At 35.8% G+C, this 17,534-nt stretch overlaps 1 protein-coding gene across 4 annotated transcripts in view; it reads left to right on the top strand.

The window, feature by feature from the left end:
- The window catches only part of LOC111045081 (GATA zinc finger domain-containing protein 7-like), a 137,414-nt gene that overhangs the window by 96,659 nt on the left and 23,221 nt on the right, over positions 1-17,534 (top strand). For all 4 annotated transcript variants that reach the window (XM_039432161.1, XM_039432164.1, XM_039432162.1 and 1 more), the window contains 2 exons: positions 1,942-1,979; positions 17,019-17,256. In XM_039432161.1, the coding sequence (XP_039288095.1) occupies positions 1,942-1,979; positions 17,019-17,256 (276 nt within the window). The remainder of the gene's footprint in view (positions 1-1,941; positions 1,980-17,018; positions 17,257-17,534) is intronic.

Genomic DNA, 17,534 nt, shown 5'->3' with positions numbered 1-17,534 from the left:
TCAATCTTTGTCTATTCTACAGAATTTTCAACAACTGACACATAGCTCAGATTCAACTCGACAAGCTCATACAACTCGACATATAGTCGAATGTCAAGTTGTTTGTAAATTTTCAGAATAGGCATTTTATATCAAATGAGAAAATTAATCTGTTATCTGTTATTTGAAATAAATAAAATATTGGATATTACATAATAATAAAAACATAAATTTCACCAGCATCCTTTAATATTTTAGACAGCCTTCTGTTGACCGAAAATGATTAATATCAACATTCAAATTCAACTTTTTCTTACGTGGTTTTTACCTGATACTCTGAAAACACACTTTCTTCGATTTTTAAAAGGTCAAGCGGTTCCTTGTTATCAACTTTGGAATCACAAAATTTGTCAAAACTCGCTGATAAGAATTGGTTATTGCATAATACTTTCTCTTGTGATATTTATGCGCAAATCCAGTAGGCAGGCATGTGATGACTTCTATGATACCTTCCTAGGCGTAAATCATCCTCCAACATTATAATGGTTTTGCTTTCAGGAAGATGCGCTTCTGTAGACTATGTAATACGGGTAATATATTGTTACAATAGTTATTGGCTGGAAACTAATAATAATTTTGTTTACGACCTCCATGGCATTTGCATGCCTGAATGTTAATTCAATTTTCAAAAGGGCAATATTCTTGCAGGAAGCTTAACTATTATTCTGTAATTTAACGAGTAAGCTAGGGCGAATGTCAATAGTATCTTCCTTATGAACTTTACTATAAATTATTATAAATAGTGGACAACTCAACTCTAGTAAAATAAAAATGAATTTGTAATTGCATTTCCGGTATCAAGGAGATTTAAACATGCAATAAATCCCTTCATTGAGTCGCACTTTTCAAGTATGTCCATTTTGTTTTAGTGAGAGTGTGAATATAATTTATTGTGTTTGGTACCGTAACAGCATTTTGATGAAGAAATATGAATAAGGTTCAGTATTTGTTGAAAACAAACATTATTAATATTGAGGATAGGTGTAAAATAAAACCTGATGGTAGATTAACTCCCAAAGTGAAAATCAAACAAGAATAATTGACCGAGCGAAGTGAGGTCTAAGATTCAAGTCGATGGTTTGGCATTTCTCTTAATGTTTAAATGTTTATGTGTTGCGCATTTACGGCGAAACGCGGTAATAGATTATCATGAAATTTGACAGGTATGTTCCATTTTAAATTGCTCGTCGACGTATATACAAGGTTTTTGGAAATTTCGCATTTCAAGGATAATATGAAAGGAAAAAGGAGCCTCCTTCATACGCCAATATTAGAGTAAAAATTAGACTATAGAACTATTAATCATAAATCAGCTGTAGAGTGGATTATAAATCGCATGCCATGACGCATGCATCTCAATGTAACTTGGTAAAAAATCAGCAGCTGTGTAGACTATAAATTGCATGCTTCATTGCATGCCTCATTGAATGCAATTTTTATGCAATATTTGACCGAGCGAACAGATGTCTGGAGAATCCAGTCTATTGCTGTATTTCCATAAGGTCTATAGTTTCAATCAGGTACTTGTGGATGAGAATACTGCGTGAGGTCTACTGTTCACAGAACTACTAGTATGAAAAGATCTATATTTGTAGAAAATATGCTTAATCTTTGGGGGGTAATTCCTTAAAATTATTATTGATTACCTTTACAATTGATTATCTTTCTCCCCAATAGATCTTGAGGTTGAACCCCCAAGCTAAAAGACAAGTACATAAATTTGGGTTTGAATGTCACATTTTATTGTCTTGTTATGAAACAGTACGGTATGTGCTTTTTTGACATACAGTATTATTGTATATCATTTTTTCGTCTCTCTTAATATACTCTCATCTGTATTCTCTTATCTCTCAATTTCCCGTTGTTTTCATTTTTACTAATTTCTCTATTTTTTTATTGCAGGCCTTTTTCAGATGTGTACCTTGGCACGACACCACCGAGTAAGTATAAAAATAATTAACTCTATTCATATCTCATCTTATCTTATCTTATCTTCAAGTATCTTATCTTATGAAGTGAAGAATGTGTTCGACAGTATTAGTAGAGTTTGTATTCCTCGATAACTGATGAGGTACCAAATGGAGCTCAAGTATTCTAAATTGATAATTCACCAACGAAATTTGGAAGAATTAATAATGTCATGGATCGGAAAAAATTAATTACATCGAAATTGACATTGCAAATAAATCTTTCCTTCAATAACAGTAGCCTATCGGTACTTAATATCAGTCCAACCCTCTCATAGAATACACTTAATTCACTTCAATAATAGTTTAAATTCTACAGTGGCTCTCCATATTTTTCATTTAACTTCATTTTAGTTCAGAGAAGTGTAATCTCTCTCTTATTCTTGCTTATTCTCATGATTCAAGCAACCCACCATACCTAATAGTTCAAACACTCAATAAGGAACAGTAAGTAATTTACTATTCCAAAACGACCGTGTGCTACAAATTCCAGAGTTCGATATGAGAATATTTCTATTCCTTATGAAACCTAGAAATCCCAGGTCGTCTGTTGGAGAAAGAAATATTTCAATCGTATCATAGCACACCTATCACTGACAAATGTTGCAAGCATTTGAAGTTGGACTCTTATGCAATAATGACTCAAGTCCATCTTGAGTCATAATCGTTAGGTTATTATACGCGTTCTATCAATTTTTAAGGCTGGAACTCCCTATGACAGATTGACATGCATGTGCTTACATAATAAGCAACGGTCTTCACACCAATCAAAGAGAGCAACTCAATATTACTGTTTCACTCAACTGAACAATGTCCCAGCCATTGTTGGTGGTTATTGACGTATCTTGTTGTTTCAATTTTTGACGAATAACGTCATTTTGAGTGCGACGTAACTTATGAGAACACAGTTAAGGGCGTTTGGGTAAAGGTGAAGTCGGCTGTAGGTGTGATGCAACCTTACTTAGCACAGCGCTCACCGCAAAGGTTGATTTCGGTATTCAACTATAAATCAATTTTCGCCGCGTTAAATGCTAGGCGAGTAATTATTCAAATTTTGTCGTGAACCGTGTTTTCATTGTAATAATTCACCCTTCTTCTATTGGATAACGATATAGAAATCTCGTTGTTGAGTGTGAATATTTTGGATTTTCAAACGATGAGACATATAAGAGTTTATAATTATTGTAAACAGTACTTACAGTAGTTTATATTGGCAAAGTACTTTTGTGCGTCACACTCAACAGTGTCACTAAAGGGTAGTGGTTTATGTCACTACCCTTTTACTAGCTTTTGTTGAATTTATTGTTTTTTATTATTTATTCTCACAATAAGTGCATCATGAAAAGGTTAGGGGGAGGAAGAATAACGTAACCTTGTGCTATTCCTCTTCCGAATTCAGATAAGATTACACATAGTCCGAATTAGGTTAAGTCTTGTAGTTCTTCACTTCACAACATTTTCAGTCCAAAAATATTTTCTCAAATGAGATTTTTAAATTTAGATGTTTCAAATATGGAAGAAATATTACACATTATTATCACTAGAATAGTAAATATTCTCATTTAAAGGACATTTCAAATGAGGATAGATAAACAAACTCATTTAACAATTAATATTCATTTTACAACGTTTTGGTGGGAATCCACCATTAGGTGGCTCTTTTTTTGTAAATATAGCCGCCACATTATATTTTATTCAGTACTGAGTTGTATTGGCTTTTGTGCTAGAAATATTCAACTCACCTTTAGTTTACACCTTGAATTAGCTCTGTCTATGATAAATAATTGACCGAGCGAAGTGAGGTCTAAGATTCAAGTCGACGGTTTTGCATTTCTCTTTATGTCTATATGTTTATATTTATGTATTTTCGCATTTACAGCGAAACGCAGCAATAGATTTTCATGAAATTTGACAGGTATGTTCCTTTTTGAATTTCGCTTCGACGTATACATACGGTTTTTTGAAATTTTGCATTTTAAGGATAATACAAAAGGAAAAGGGGTCTCCTTTGAACGCCAATATTACCGTAAAAATCAGACTTTAGAATTATTCATCATAAATCAGCTGTCTAGTGGACTATAATACTGCCCGTTCAAAAACATCGAACATCTTGAAAATGTATCTTTCCATCAACGTTGTAGACAGTTGCAGCCAGACCTGATAACAACGCTCACACCCACATTCCGGGACGACACGTCACGGTAAGATAGGACAGAAAGCTCTAAGTTTATTTAGGATTTTATCTAGACATTTTAAATGTATAAATTATTAATTAATTTTTGAGAAAACATAACAACAGGTCAATGTAACTTACTGAGCGCGTGGTCTACTGTTCACAGAACTACTAATGATAATAATTAGCTCCGGCTATGGTCACCATAGTTTGGTGCCAGAGAGTATAGAATGTATAGTTATGGTGCTAAATAAATTGAATTTATCATTAGTTTTCGAATGTGATACTCAATCTTACATTGTCATGACGTGATATTTCTAACGAACATTATATTCTGCTCTGATTTACTTTAGATGTTGAAATCAACATTCAACATCCAAGTTCAACAAACCCCTAAACACCCAAGTTCTAATTAACTAGTACATAAGTACTTGGTGAACAAAAAATGATAAACAAGTTAGAAAGGGAACCGTAGTCTTTCGGTCAAGGATATTATATTCACTTTGTCATGTGTGCTTTATCATTCTGTCTGCTACCGTAAGAGAATAACAGGATGCAGGATATGAGAAAAACTAACTTGGCTTAGACGTATATGTATGAGTATGTGCGTGCGAGAATTCACGTGTACGTTAGTGTGATTTTTATTAACTAAAACGTTGAGCTTAGCCGCTGCGCTGCGCCCGTGTGAAAATTGCTGCTATCCTCTCGGGCACTCACAGAGAGTTGCGCAATTCGTCTATTGTCAGTAGGCGCAATTTGTTATCAGTATGATCGTATTTTCAGTTTACACACGCTGGCTACTGTTCATTCGATTTGCAATAATTATAATAATCCATCTGAATTTATGCATATGAGCTGTGGGACATGATGGATTATTATGTTCTCGTGTAGTGTGTCCTTGATGGGAATGACTCGGGTATGTGATAGCGAAAAGGTGATAATTATTTGTGCATGCATGTAAGCGTGGCGGTGATTGGATGGTTGGTTATCAGCGAGTAACTCTCTCAATGTAATCGACGAATGTGATCGCTGTCCATTGTCGAATTATGTTGCTTAATGCGACCGAAAATTTGTAATTTCACGCTAATTGGTGAGAAGAATGGCGGGAGCCGGGGAGATGAAAGTGACGCCCAATGCCGTTGTGATAAGCGATGTGAATCGTCTGGCGGATAAATGATTGATGAAAAGCGAGCCATATTGTTCTGGCGATTACTGGGAGTGTGCTAAGTGTGAAATGTTTATATAGTAGTTAACTATATCTATGATACTAACAATGGATTGCTATTTATGATATTAACGTATGAAAACTGCTTAATATGGAAAATAATGGATGTGAAGAATTATAGAGAAAATTATGAAATTTATTGCTACTTTTGGAAGTACAGGGATTGTCAAGTAGTGAATACACCGTTAATGACTGTCATTAGCTTAGAGAAAATCTTTCAACATAATTATGAGGATGCTGTACCTCTACCATATGAGAAATAGATCTGAAAGTCTGCTTCACATTCCCAGAAAAATGTAATATATTATTGAAACTAGTAATTTCAACTTCCACAAGGTAGTGTTCTTGGACCAGTTCTTTATGTGCTGTACACAAGCTATCTTCCTGAATTGGATGCAGTGACAATTGCTACTTTTGCTGATGATACTGCAATACTGGCAGAAGAGGAAACAGTACAAGAAGCAGCCACAAAACTACAGAATGCTAGCAACAGATTTAGTGACTGGACCAAAAAATGGAGAATTCGATTGAATGAGATGAAGTCCATTCATATCAACTTCACAAACAAAAATATCAATGATCCGACTCGAATAAATCTGAATGGGAATGTAGTACCACACAGAAACACAGCAAAATACCTTGGAATGACTCTTGACGCCAAGTTGAAATGGAAAGAGCTTATCAAGATGAAAAGGAGCGAGCTAGGACTCAAATACAGTAAAATCTATTGGCTGTTGGGATGTCAATCACAACTCTCATTGGACAACAAATTATTGATTCACAAACAAATTCTAAAACCTTGACGTACACTCAACACTAAATTTTTCATTTTTCGACCGAATTTGACTTATGATGCATGATTTTGGACCGCCTTGACGAGCCGAGAAGAATGAAGTGTAGTACGATGAAATCTGAGGATTGTGTCAAAAGTTATATGTGTTTGAAATTTTGATCCTTGAGGTGTCCTTAAGCGCGCTTCTCCACTAGGAAATACTGGAATGAAGTGCATCTAACGGGTGATTCTCATAGAACATGATCTCATGACCTTATGTCATTGTGCGAAATATCAATGTGAGGACAAGTAGTTGTTGATGATGGTTGAAGCTGAAAATTAGGTGTTTTTCACAATATAAGGAGCATTGTTGTCAGGTGTACCTGGAAATCTATTTGAGATAGAGCGCTCTCCCTGATCTCAGATTGTAGAACACAAAAATACGCCCAGAGGGATTTTGAATCATACATCTAAATGTTAACAATCGGAAGATATTGTTGATCAAAAACTGAAATTCATCAAAATTGATTTTTCCTTCAAATTTCACTCATTTTTGAAAAATCATAACTCAGTACTCATTAGAGATAGAGAGTTCCGAAGGATCTCATTTTATTTAGAATTTTATAGTCTAAAAAAAAGGCGAGAGCAAATTTTTCTGTCCGATAACAAGATTTGGCAGAAATAGCTGAAAACTGGAAAATTTGCTGAAAATACGAGGTTTTTGGGCCACCCTGTATCTAGCACAAGGAAATTTTGCATGAAGAAATTGGTTCTGGACTTCTCTTATGTACCCAAATAATATATTAAGAAGTCAGAACTACTATATAAATTGCAAGCACACCCCCTTTTTTATGTCTTATTTATTTATTTGTGAAATTACGTTCTGTTTTGCCTATGAAAGTCATGAAGATAGTGTATTATGCACTGGCACAGTCATTGCTCCAATATGGTATTGTGGGTTGGGGTGGTGCATATACAAATGTTCTAAAACCAGTAGAAACAATACAAAATTTAATATTAAAAATTATTCTGAAAAAGAATAGAATGTATTCAACAAGATTGGCTTTTTTGGAATTTTCAGTTCTACCGATTAGACAGATATACCTGAAACACATCATATTATATTATAAGAAGCTATCACTTTTTCATTTCATTAATAGAACGGATTGTGCTATTACAAGACGGGAGGAGTCAGGTCTGGTTACTGTTCCTAGATTATTGACTACTGCTGGTCAGCGTAGCTTCATATATTTATCTCCATTATTTTTTAATATTCTTCCAAGTAATTTGAGAGGTTTACTCGCCCAAAAAAACTTTGGACTACATTTGAAAAAGTATCTGGTTAGCTCTCATGGCTGGGATAGTGCCGAGAATTTCTGGATTACATTAGTATAGTAATTATTCCAATTGAATAGATTTCATTTTGTACCACATCTTATATCATGTTATACACTAGGCTAGGCAATATCAGGTCATTATTATAATTTATTATAATTTACAAATTTTGTTGCATCTAACACATATTGTATGTAAATATATTGATCTATTATAGCATCACTGATTTATCTTGTTTATTGAAAGGATTTGATTTTAGTTGTTAATGTATATACTATAAGGTTAATTAATAATAAGTAAGTAGTCAAAGTACGGCTGCTCCTTCCCCAAGCTCGAGCTTGCTCTTTGGGGAAGTAGTTCCTTATGTTCATTTGTATTTCCTATTGATTCATTTTGTTGTTATATTTCTAAATTGTGAATTATTGTAATGCTTTTTCAAGGAATAAATAAATAAAATAAATAAAAATTGACTGGACTAGTATGGAATTCAGCTTTGGGACTGCTCTAGAACTTCTAACATCAATCAGATTCAAACATTCCAAAACAAAGTACTGCTTAACATGGTGAATGCGCCCTGGTACATAAGGAACAGTGATTTGAACCGAGATCTGCACATCCCCTATGTGACCAGTGAGATAAGACGATTGGCAGCCCATCATGAGTCACGTCTCCATCAACACGACAACACCGAAGTCATCCAACTATTAGAAAACACTGAACTCCCAAGGAGGTTGAAGAGAACATAGCCCTTCGAGTTGGTGTAGTGCTAGTGAAGTGAAAAAAGTATATTGAATGGAAGTGTAGTGAAAGAAAGTAGTGAAATTATAGATTGGAACTGTAGGCTTCACTGGAAGACTTTAGCAATAAAAATTAATTTAGGATAAGAAATAAGAGAAAAAAATTAATGGTTAGTCCCATTGACTAGTTTCAATAGAAATAAAAATAATAAAATAGTTTAGAGAAAATCTTTCAATATATGAGGATGCTCTACCTGTACCATATGAGAAGTAGATCTGAAACCCTGCTTCACATTTCCAGAAATATGTCATATTTATTATTGAAATTACTATCATTTCAACTTTCGACAATTTACTATACATAATAACAAATCCGAATGCTATAAATATCAAGCTGATTTGAAATATAAAGCATAGACAAGTAGTATAGAATTTATTGTAGATGATTAGAACCTACGAATTAATCCTAGAAGACACTGCTCGTCAAGTAGAGTACCAATCTGACTACGGATAACAACGGTCTAGTCTAGGATGTCACACAAGTCCTTCATGTGACCTGTCTTCACCAAACAGAAATATCGGACATGAGTCGGATCGGAACACTGTATGACAGGCCCATTTATCTATCTGTATTAACAGATCATATTATACCTAGATATAAAATACTGTACATTTAATTCTATAAACCTTCAACATATTCTAATTAGAGTATAGTAGGACCAATTATATAATTATTTAAAATTTAAGCCAATGGCGTTTTACACTCAACTATACAAAATTATACATCCCTGTAACACAATATGAGCGAAAATATCTAAACTCTTGAATCATCTGTCGCTTCTCACAGAAGCCGTAGTGTAATATTCCGAATCACTGACAAAGAAGAAGCAGAACTACTTTGTAAAATACTTTAATAGTTCATAAAGTTTTGTAAACTGTATCGAAATATCTGCATCTGTTTCCTAAAGCCTACTTGACTCGTGCAACGCAATCATGAATAACTGTAATAATAGCGCATTGCATTACATACTAACTTTTTCACATGTTGAAATCCCCCGCAATTATTAGAATGTGAAAGGAGATCTTCATCTTCAAAACACATAAAACTCTGGTTAAAAGTAGTTTAGATCAATCTAAGTGACAGGGATCCATACTTATCCACTTAGATTCGACAGAATTTGCTATTAAATTATGTGAGCCAAGTACAGAATACTTACATGATGAGTCAAGCTTTATAATGTCTCTATTACAGTAATAATATAGCCATAGACTAAGCAAATTCTTAATGTGGTAACTTTAAATTTGCATGTCTGCTATCTATTTGTTACAGTCATGCACAAATGAATCACACATGAATTTGAAAGAAAAGTCAAGTTACTCCTACTCATCTAATTTGTTTATGCGTGAAGATTGGATGCTTCAAGCGAAATTTCTTAGATTGAATTACCACTCATTTTTATGGCTCTTAGGACTGTAATAACTTATTATTGATCATCACTTATACTATCTAACTTCTTATGTGATAATTCAGGAAATTTTTAATGATTGAGGAAATTGCGAAGCAGTATTTCTCCAATTAAATATGGTTTAGATGGCAGATGACACTAGGTCTAATCATAAAGCTGCTACATACTTCTACCGGGATTTGTGGTTTGAAAACTTTTAATATCTGAGGTATGAAGTATTCTAAATACCTTGGTTGAAACTTGAATTAGATGAATTCATAGATTTAAACTATCCTAAAGGTGTGAACCGATAGGGTAATTAGCAGCAACGGCCTAGGATGGTGCATGCCACACGTGTCCGTCATATGATCTATCTCACCACCACCATACAGGAAAATCGGACATGAGGAGGATAGGTACGGTGCATGATAAGTTGGCCCGGGCTTCATTTTTACCCAATCTTGCGATTTAGTACAAGTCGTTTTCTCGCATTATCACTTATTTGAAACCTTCCAACTCAATTGTAATGTAGCCGATTATTCGACATGTATTTTCACAATTGAAAGTGTCGACGACGGTGAAAATTCATGACAAGTAAAATTGGATTGGAAAATGTATGCCTCTTGGCAGTCGGTTACGAGGACGGGACCTGGAAATATCTACAGCAGATAATTGGGCCCGGCTCTACTCTTCTGTTTCGAGACAATCAAGAACCTTCTATATTGCAAATTTCATCAATATCGTTTGAGCCGTTTTCGAGATCCGTTGGACATACAGAAATTGCTCGTTTAATATAATAGGATTTTTCCCCCTCTTCTTTTTCTTCTTCTTCCCCTTCTTCTTCTTTTCAATTTTCCTCTTATTGTTCTTCCACTTATTTTTCTTCTTCTTTTCTTTCTTCTTTTTCTTTTTCAACTTCTTCTCCGACTTCTCCTTCTCACCCCTTTTCCTTCACATCTTTCCTGTCTCTGTTTCGAGACAGAGGGGTAGAACCCGATTATCTGCTGTAGATAGTTCCAGGTCCCGTCCTCGTAACCGACTGCCAAGAGGCATACATTTTTCAGTCCAATTTTACTTGTCTTGAATTTTTACCGTCGTCGACACTTTTAATTTTTAAACAATGGGTACTCTCGGACTGTGTAAATGCATGACAAATAATCGGGTAAATTAAATTAACGTATCTCATGAAAGTACAAATTAAACCTCCACTTACAAGGCTCCTAACATTCATGTTTTGGTTCAAATCGCATGTAATTTGGTTCAGTATACCGTTGACAGTGATTGTCGATAGTTCAGCAAAAATATTATCATAATGTCAGTGTAGCATCTATCGTATTTGTCTCATATGTGTCATATATACCTAACCTTATTGGATGTCCTTGAAGGATGTACATACTGTAGTCATCCAATCTCCAGAGAAAAAATATTATATTGGTACATATAATACAAACATATTATACATTAATATTATGCTTCAAACTTTATTGTGTACTTGTTACAGACCTTCATAAAACTAATACCATTTCTTCATATACCCACCTCTCTAAATTTTGCCAAACTATGATGTACTGCTTCCTCTCACTCCTCCCTCTTTCTCTACCAACTGCCAAAACAGCAGAGAGCAGAGATATTGTCCGAAATCACCTGGGCCATCTTGTACTTGTATTATGGTTGTTGCGGTCTATTTTTTCCCCGACCTAAAAATCATCGGCAATTGTCCGCCTGAGAAGACCTCATTAATCGACATTAGTGCTGAAGGGGGGAGGGAGGGGCTTATCTGATGCAGTGAACAGGTGAGCCGTGATGCGGCATTGTTCTTGGATTGTGGTCGGGTTTCCGGATTCCCAGAGATCTGTTTTCGGCCTGACTGTGTCTTCCTGGAGTGTCTCCCCCCAGGGGGAGCGGTGCTGGGGGGTGGGGGGTTTGCCATCCTCCTACATCATTGCATCATCGGTTTATCGTTCTATTTAATCGCCGGCTCAAGTCCTCTTCTCATTGGGTCACTAGTTTGGGATTTCTTGGAAATGTGTGTCCTCCCTAAATTGGGTCATTGGTTTGTTTGCAATACCATTAGACGACTAGACTAACCAAATATCTTATTGAAAACTCCTCTTCTTTCTGCTGTGGCAAAACCCTGAAAAAATGAAGTAACCCCATCGAATAAAAGTGACGACCCTCATTCGCTCCTTTTTTTGAAGCTATGAATAGGAAGTGGTTGAATTTTCAGATCTTTTTGTCTTCTAGTTTTTGTACAAGCAATAGTGATTAAAAATTTATATATTGTGTTTATGAGTTTCCAATTACAGTATGATAAATGATGGGCTTATGCAATGTTTGGTTAAAGCAAAATACGGTACCGTACTCTATTTTCAATGTTTCTATTTTTTATCAGTTTCTATGTTTTTATTTTTTATCGGTCTCTATGTTTCTATTATTCCATGGTTGAATTAAATCCGAACAGCTTGTTGATTAAACTCAAAATGTAGCATATTGTGAATTTATATAATTGAATACGGTACTAGTGTCGCAAACGTTTTACTCTAGTTGGATTGTATGTGATAGTTGATAGGCGTACCATATTCAACTTTGAATTCCATTTTGTCAATTCTTAATATAACCACAGATCTAACTTTACTTAGTCTGTGATACAACCTATTCCCAGCGTTTAAAAGGGACATGAGTCCAAGCTTTTCTTTATCAAGATACATCATCATTTTTATGTCATCAACATCGCATTATCAAGATTTCCATCCTGTATCAAGATTTTAATTTATTTATCACATAACGTACTTCAAATGCCTGCTATTCATTATTATGTATTTCTAGTATAAATATATATAAACTTTTTGACTCTACAGTCTCTCCCACTTTCTAACTAAATAATTTAAATTATGCTAGATTATCTAATCTTAAGTAGGAATTTGGTATACTTGACCTGTACTGCCCTTTTGGGCTGTAGCATAGAGGAAAGATAACATAAGAAGATGGTATAGGTCGTGGTCTTGGTATAGACTATACCGTTTAAGACGGTATTAGGCACGGAGTAAAGAACACCAATGTGGTTTCCTTATTCCGTGGTATAGGTCTCATGGTATAGGTCGTTTATGTTCCAAGTTTCAAGTCGAATTTTTGCTAACTCAAGCAAATTCGATTACTGTCTATTATTACTGTTTTGGCCGGGTGAGAATGTAAGAACGGCACGAAAAAGATCTTCTTGGGCTCATTCAGCTTCAGTTAACATTGAAATTTGGAGCATATACCTTGAGATATCTTCTTATGCTATATTTTATCTATGGTTGTAGTCAGTGGGATCTTTCTCAAAGTTGCTTGTAAATGATTGAAGGTCTCCTGAGTGGTTCCGAAGGTTGCAAATACCGGAGCCGTATTGAATTTATCAAAATCAGATCTCAAAAATTCTTCTAGAAGACTAGAAGTACAGTATTTAATTTAGAAATATCAAACTAGATCAAAAGAAAATGATCAATGGTTGCTGAATCGCAGGTTAGAATTATATTTAAAATAATAGAAATCCAATGATTGGTCTAAACGTTACTGATTAAAGTACCTGGCTACTTGTAACCTGGTTAAGAATCGAAGTGAAACGTCGTACAAGACAGACAGAAAAATGACAGATTTGCGTGATCCAGTGTCAGAATTATCTGATTTGGAGATCTGGAATGAAGGTTACAAGTGTACAGAAGCGTGTCGACTTCATTATTTATCTTCAACTCTCAAACTCGTGCCATGCTCCATGCTGCTTGTTGCTTGATTTAGTCAGTAGCTGATTGAGAGATTGTGCTTGGTAAATACTATAATGAAATATAACTTAACTATATAATAGGGTAATGAAATATGACTTAACTATATAATAGGGTAGCTGAAATAGAAATACCCATAGTAAAATTTTAAGATACATTTTTTTTTGTTTTTACCAATCTTCAGTAAGTAGCCTACTTGTATCTACCGACAGATTCCGGTAGCTACAAGTAGATACAATAAGTCATCTTGTATAATCTATGATAATAATTATACCGATTGGTCAATCTTCAACTATTGATTTTTTTATGAATTAATTGTTCCTGGATATATAAAATGTGGAATATTTGAGTAGGAATACATATGATCAGTAGAAATAAATAATATCAGTAGAATGAGAATGCACATTTATTACCAGATATAATAGAGATAATGATAAAAAGAGATAATTGAAGATATAAATATACGAGAATGATTTAAAGAGTGCTCTTTTAAAATTCTGAATCTTTGAAATGTATAAATTTTATGTTCCATATTCAATTTCTCAAATACTTTCAAAAACCCTGAAACTTTAAAATCATCATCAAAACCATTAAAATAGGGTTGCATGGAAAACCTTATTAAATTAAGTTTGAAAATGTAACTTTACAATCAAAAACTTGACCACCAGGTCAGGTCCACCAGGTTGGTCGAAGGTGTTGCACCCTTCAGTCTGCTAGCAATGCCTGGTGGTGGATATGTTTGATCATCACGTCAATCACCCAAACATTCATTCCGTTTTTCTTGGAAACGGGTATCATCTACAATAAAAATACGTCACTGGTCCTATTTATATAAAAAAATTGAAAACAAAAAATTCTATCAGTGATTTGAACTTTTTTTCCAAATGGAAAATTGATACAAATTGTCAAACAGACGAACTATGCGCTTCACTTCAAGGCCTGTCTACTGCTGATAAGCTTTTACCATCCACAGAAGGGTCCAACCCAGATTTCTTTGTTCGGTCCACCTAATTGGAACTGTACAACTATCATAAACAAAGTATTTTCCAAAAAAATCAATCATCATCCAAGAGAATCATCAGCTGACATTTTGTGGACCACTTATCCGGATTGCTACAATGCTGTGAAGCAATAATAATATAAGGCAAGAGTGACATAGTTGGAACCGAGCTAATAACAACCATCTGCTGAAATAGCGGAAACATTTTGAATTTCAGATGACCCTATTTGTGTAGTTGGTATATCGGCTTGGTCTAGACTAGACTAGAATTATTTGTGAATCGGCTAGATGTTTTTCTAGACAGACTGATGGATGAATAGGATGATGGAGAAGATGGAGGATGATGATGGAGAAGAAGATGGAGGAGGAGGATGAAGGGGAGGAGAAGGAGGAGAAGGTGAAGAAGAAGAAGGAGAAAAAGACGAAATGAAGAAGAATGAGAAGATGGAGGAGAAGAAGAAGCGACCAGTGTCGAGAGCAAATCGGTCGTGACGTGTCTGTGATTGGTTCGTGACATTTGATTGCGACATTTTAATAATAATTAGTGTTGCACAGGCTGAGCTGAGATAGTCGTCGATCACAAAATACCCGCAGATCTAGGCCCACGTGGATTTAAATGTTGGCTGTGGGTTCGATTATCGGTCTGGTCTGGTAATTAATTTAGATTAAAGTAGCCCCTACCTACGTATTTGCTCACTACCAGACATCAGACTTTTGTGGTGGCACATTTTTGTATTCTACAAATAGGCACCACTTGATTTCACGTGTAATTTGAAAGAACAAAGACTATTTCTGATTTATGTGCGGTACGTATTCTGTAGTTTATTCAATTATCACGTCTACTTTGGTCTCGTCTTTTCGCTACTCATGTTTACTCCTTGTTTACTTTGTTTAAAATCGATTAGTGAAGAATTAGGGATGATCCAGAAAGATGCTGATCTTTAGATTTTGACTAAAGAGACGTCTATAAAAAATCGCTACTTGCATAATTCTGCAACTAGAAGATTACATTTTTGTATGTGTTGGAATGTTGTCTATCGTATTATCTAACTTTTAGTGCAGTCAATAAGTGTACTTATTAATTTAATAATATTAGCAGTAGGAGATTCTTATGAGAAACTCGCTATTTCATTTCTCAAGTAATATGTTAGGATAGATAAAATGGGCATTAGTCTTCAGACTAGATAGCTATAGTATTTGCAATATAGTATTGGCAAAAAAGTGTATTGTATTTGTGTGATAGAATAAAGCTCAAGTTCTTTTTTTCAATTGAATAGCTTTCTCATATTAATTCTTTCAAGTTTCGTTTGATAATTTTTCTCTGTTCTGGTATATTTTTGTTCTCAATCCATATGTTTCTAATCAAATCGTGATTCTCTGTTCTGGTATACTTGTTCTCAATACACGTGGCTCTCCAATCAATTTCTGTTTCTCTGTTCTGGTATATTTGTTCTCAATTCCCATAGTTCTTTCAATCAATACGTGTTTCTCTGGTATTTTGTCTTAAATTTACACATTTTTTCAAAATTCTTCAATAATAATATCGGCCCCCTGTGGGTTGAGGGAGCTTTGAGTCGATCATCGTACTCAAGAATGTGTTGAAAACCAGAATTCACCCACAGTATCCATGCTTGTCGTAGGAGGCGAATGGACCTCAAGGCAACTCCAGAAGTTGCCTTGCCTTCAAACCCACGGGATCTGCCCCATCAGGGTAGTTTCGGGGGGCAAAAAGAAAAACCTAAGAGACCAGAAATGGGTGAAATTCCAGGTCAAGGCTACGTCGAGGGTGGCCAGGTGCCCTAGAGGCAATTTGGCGACCCCTCCTTCAGCGCAAGGACCTACAAAGAAGCCAGAAGTGGAACTCACCTGGGTCACGAGTTTGTGGGTGGAGACCAAAACTCACCACTGCTCAAAGAAGGGCAGCCATTCAGGCAATACTCCTTGGAGAGGTGAGGTTTTTGACCCTGCAGAGTTTTGGAGGGGCAAAAACAAAAACCCAAGAGACCAGAGATGGGTGAAACTCCAGGCACAAATGTGGGTCAAGGGGCTGAGTCAAGGGTGGCCAGGCGCCCTAGAGGCAGCTTGGCCACCCCTAACTCAGCGGAAGGACCTTCAAAGAAGGCCAGGAGTGTAACTCACGTAGGTCACGAGGACTAATCAGTCTGAAGAGTCTGCCAAGCATATCACACTGGATTGCAACAAGCAACGGGGTGATGAAAGGGATGTTAGTACAGGGAAAAACTCCTGGTTCAAGTAAAGAACACAGGTATTGGTTTGCCCAAATAACATACTACTTGGGAACACAATAAGCTCCGGTTGATGTGTGGGGCTTTTTGAACCTTTGGATCCTCGAATCCGTCCCTTCTTAACAATAAACAATAATAATATCGAGTGACCTGGCTGGCTCAGGTCTGGTGTCAGAGTTTTCAGGTCGCAACTGATCAATTTCAGGGCCTCTGACTTAATCTAACGACTGCTTTTTAGGCAGCCGGGACTGACGGTTTAACGTGTCCATTCGAAACACTGGTTTTACTCTATTGTTTAATGTCGATTTGTGTGTTGTTTAGGGCTCATCGGTGGCAGTTCCGGTGCCCACACGAGAGACAATAGCACTGGTGGCGCGGGAGATGCGGGCGGCCACCTTTGAGGAGACGGTGGAGGGCGACGCTGGAGGCGGGAGCAGTGGAGGCGGCGGAGGCGGCAGTGGGGGCAGCAGACGAGTGCAGCGCAAACTGGTGACCGGAGTGCAGGACATCGACACCAATGCTAATCCGGGAGTCAGCGTCGATTTACTCGAGTATCAGGGTAAACTCACTCTATTTCAACATTCATATAATATAAATTATATTATATAACCGACTAGGTCAATACTGAAAATATCAAGACTGTTGATAAACCTGAAAAATATAAAAACAATTCGTGGAGAAAATAAAACCTATTTTCTGGGTTATTGTAATGAATCAAAATTTGGGGGAGGAAAAGGTTTGGGCTGTGCCTGTTAATCCTCCACCAAATAATTTTTAAATTATTGCGTATCATTGAATCAATAAAAGAATAATAATACTGAGGATGTTCACATAAGC

Source organism: Nilaparvata lugens, chromosome 7, assembly GCF_014356525.2.
Source record: "Nilaparvata lugens isolate BPH chromosome 7, ASM1435652v1, whole genome shotgun sequence".
NCBI lineage: Eukaryota > Metazoa > Arthropoda > Insecta > Hemiptera > Delphacidae > Nilaparvata > Nilaparvata lugens.
The sequence above is the reverse complement of the archived record's forward strand: the minus strand, read 5'-3'. Positions and strand labels throughout refer to the sequence as shown.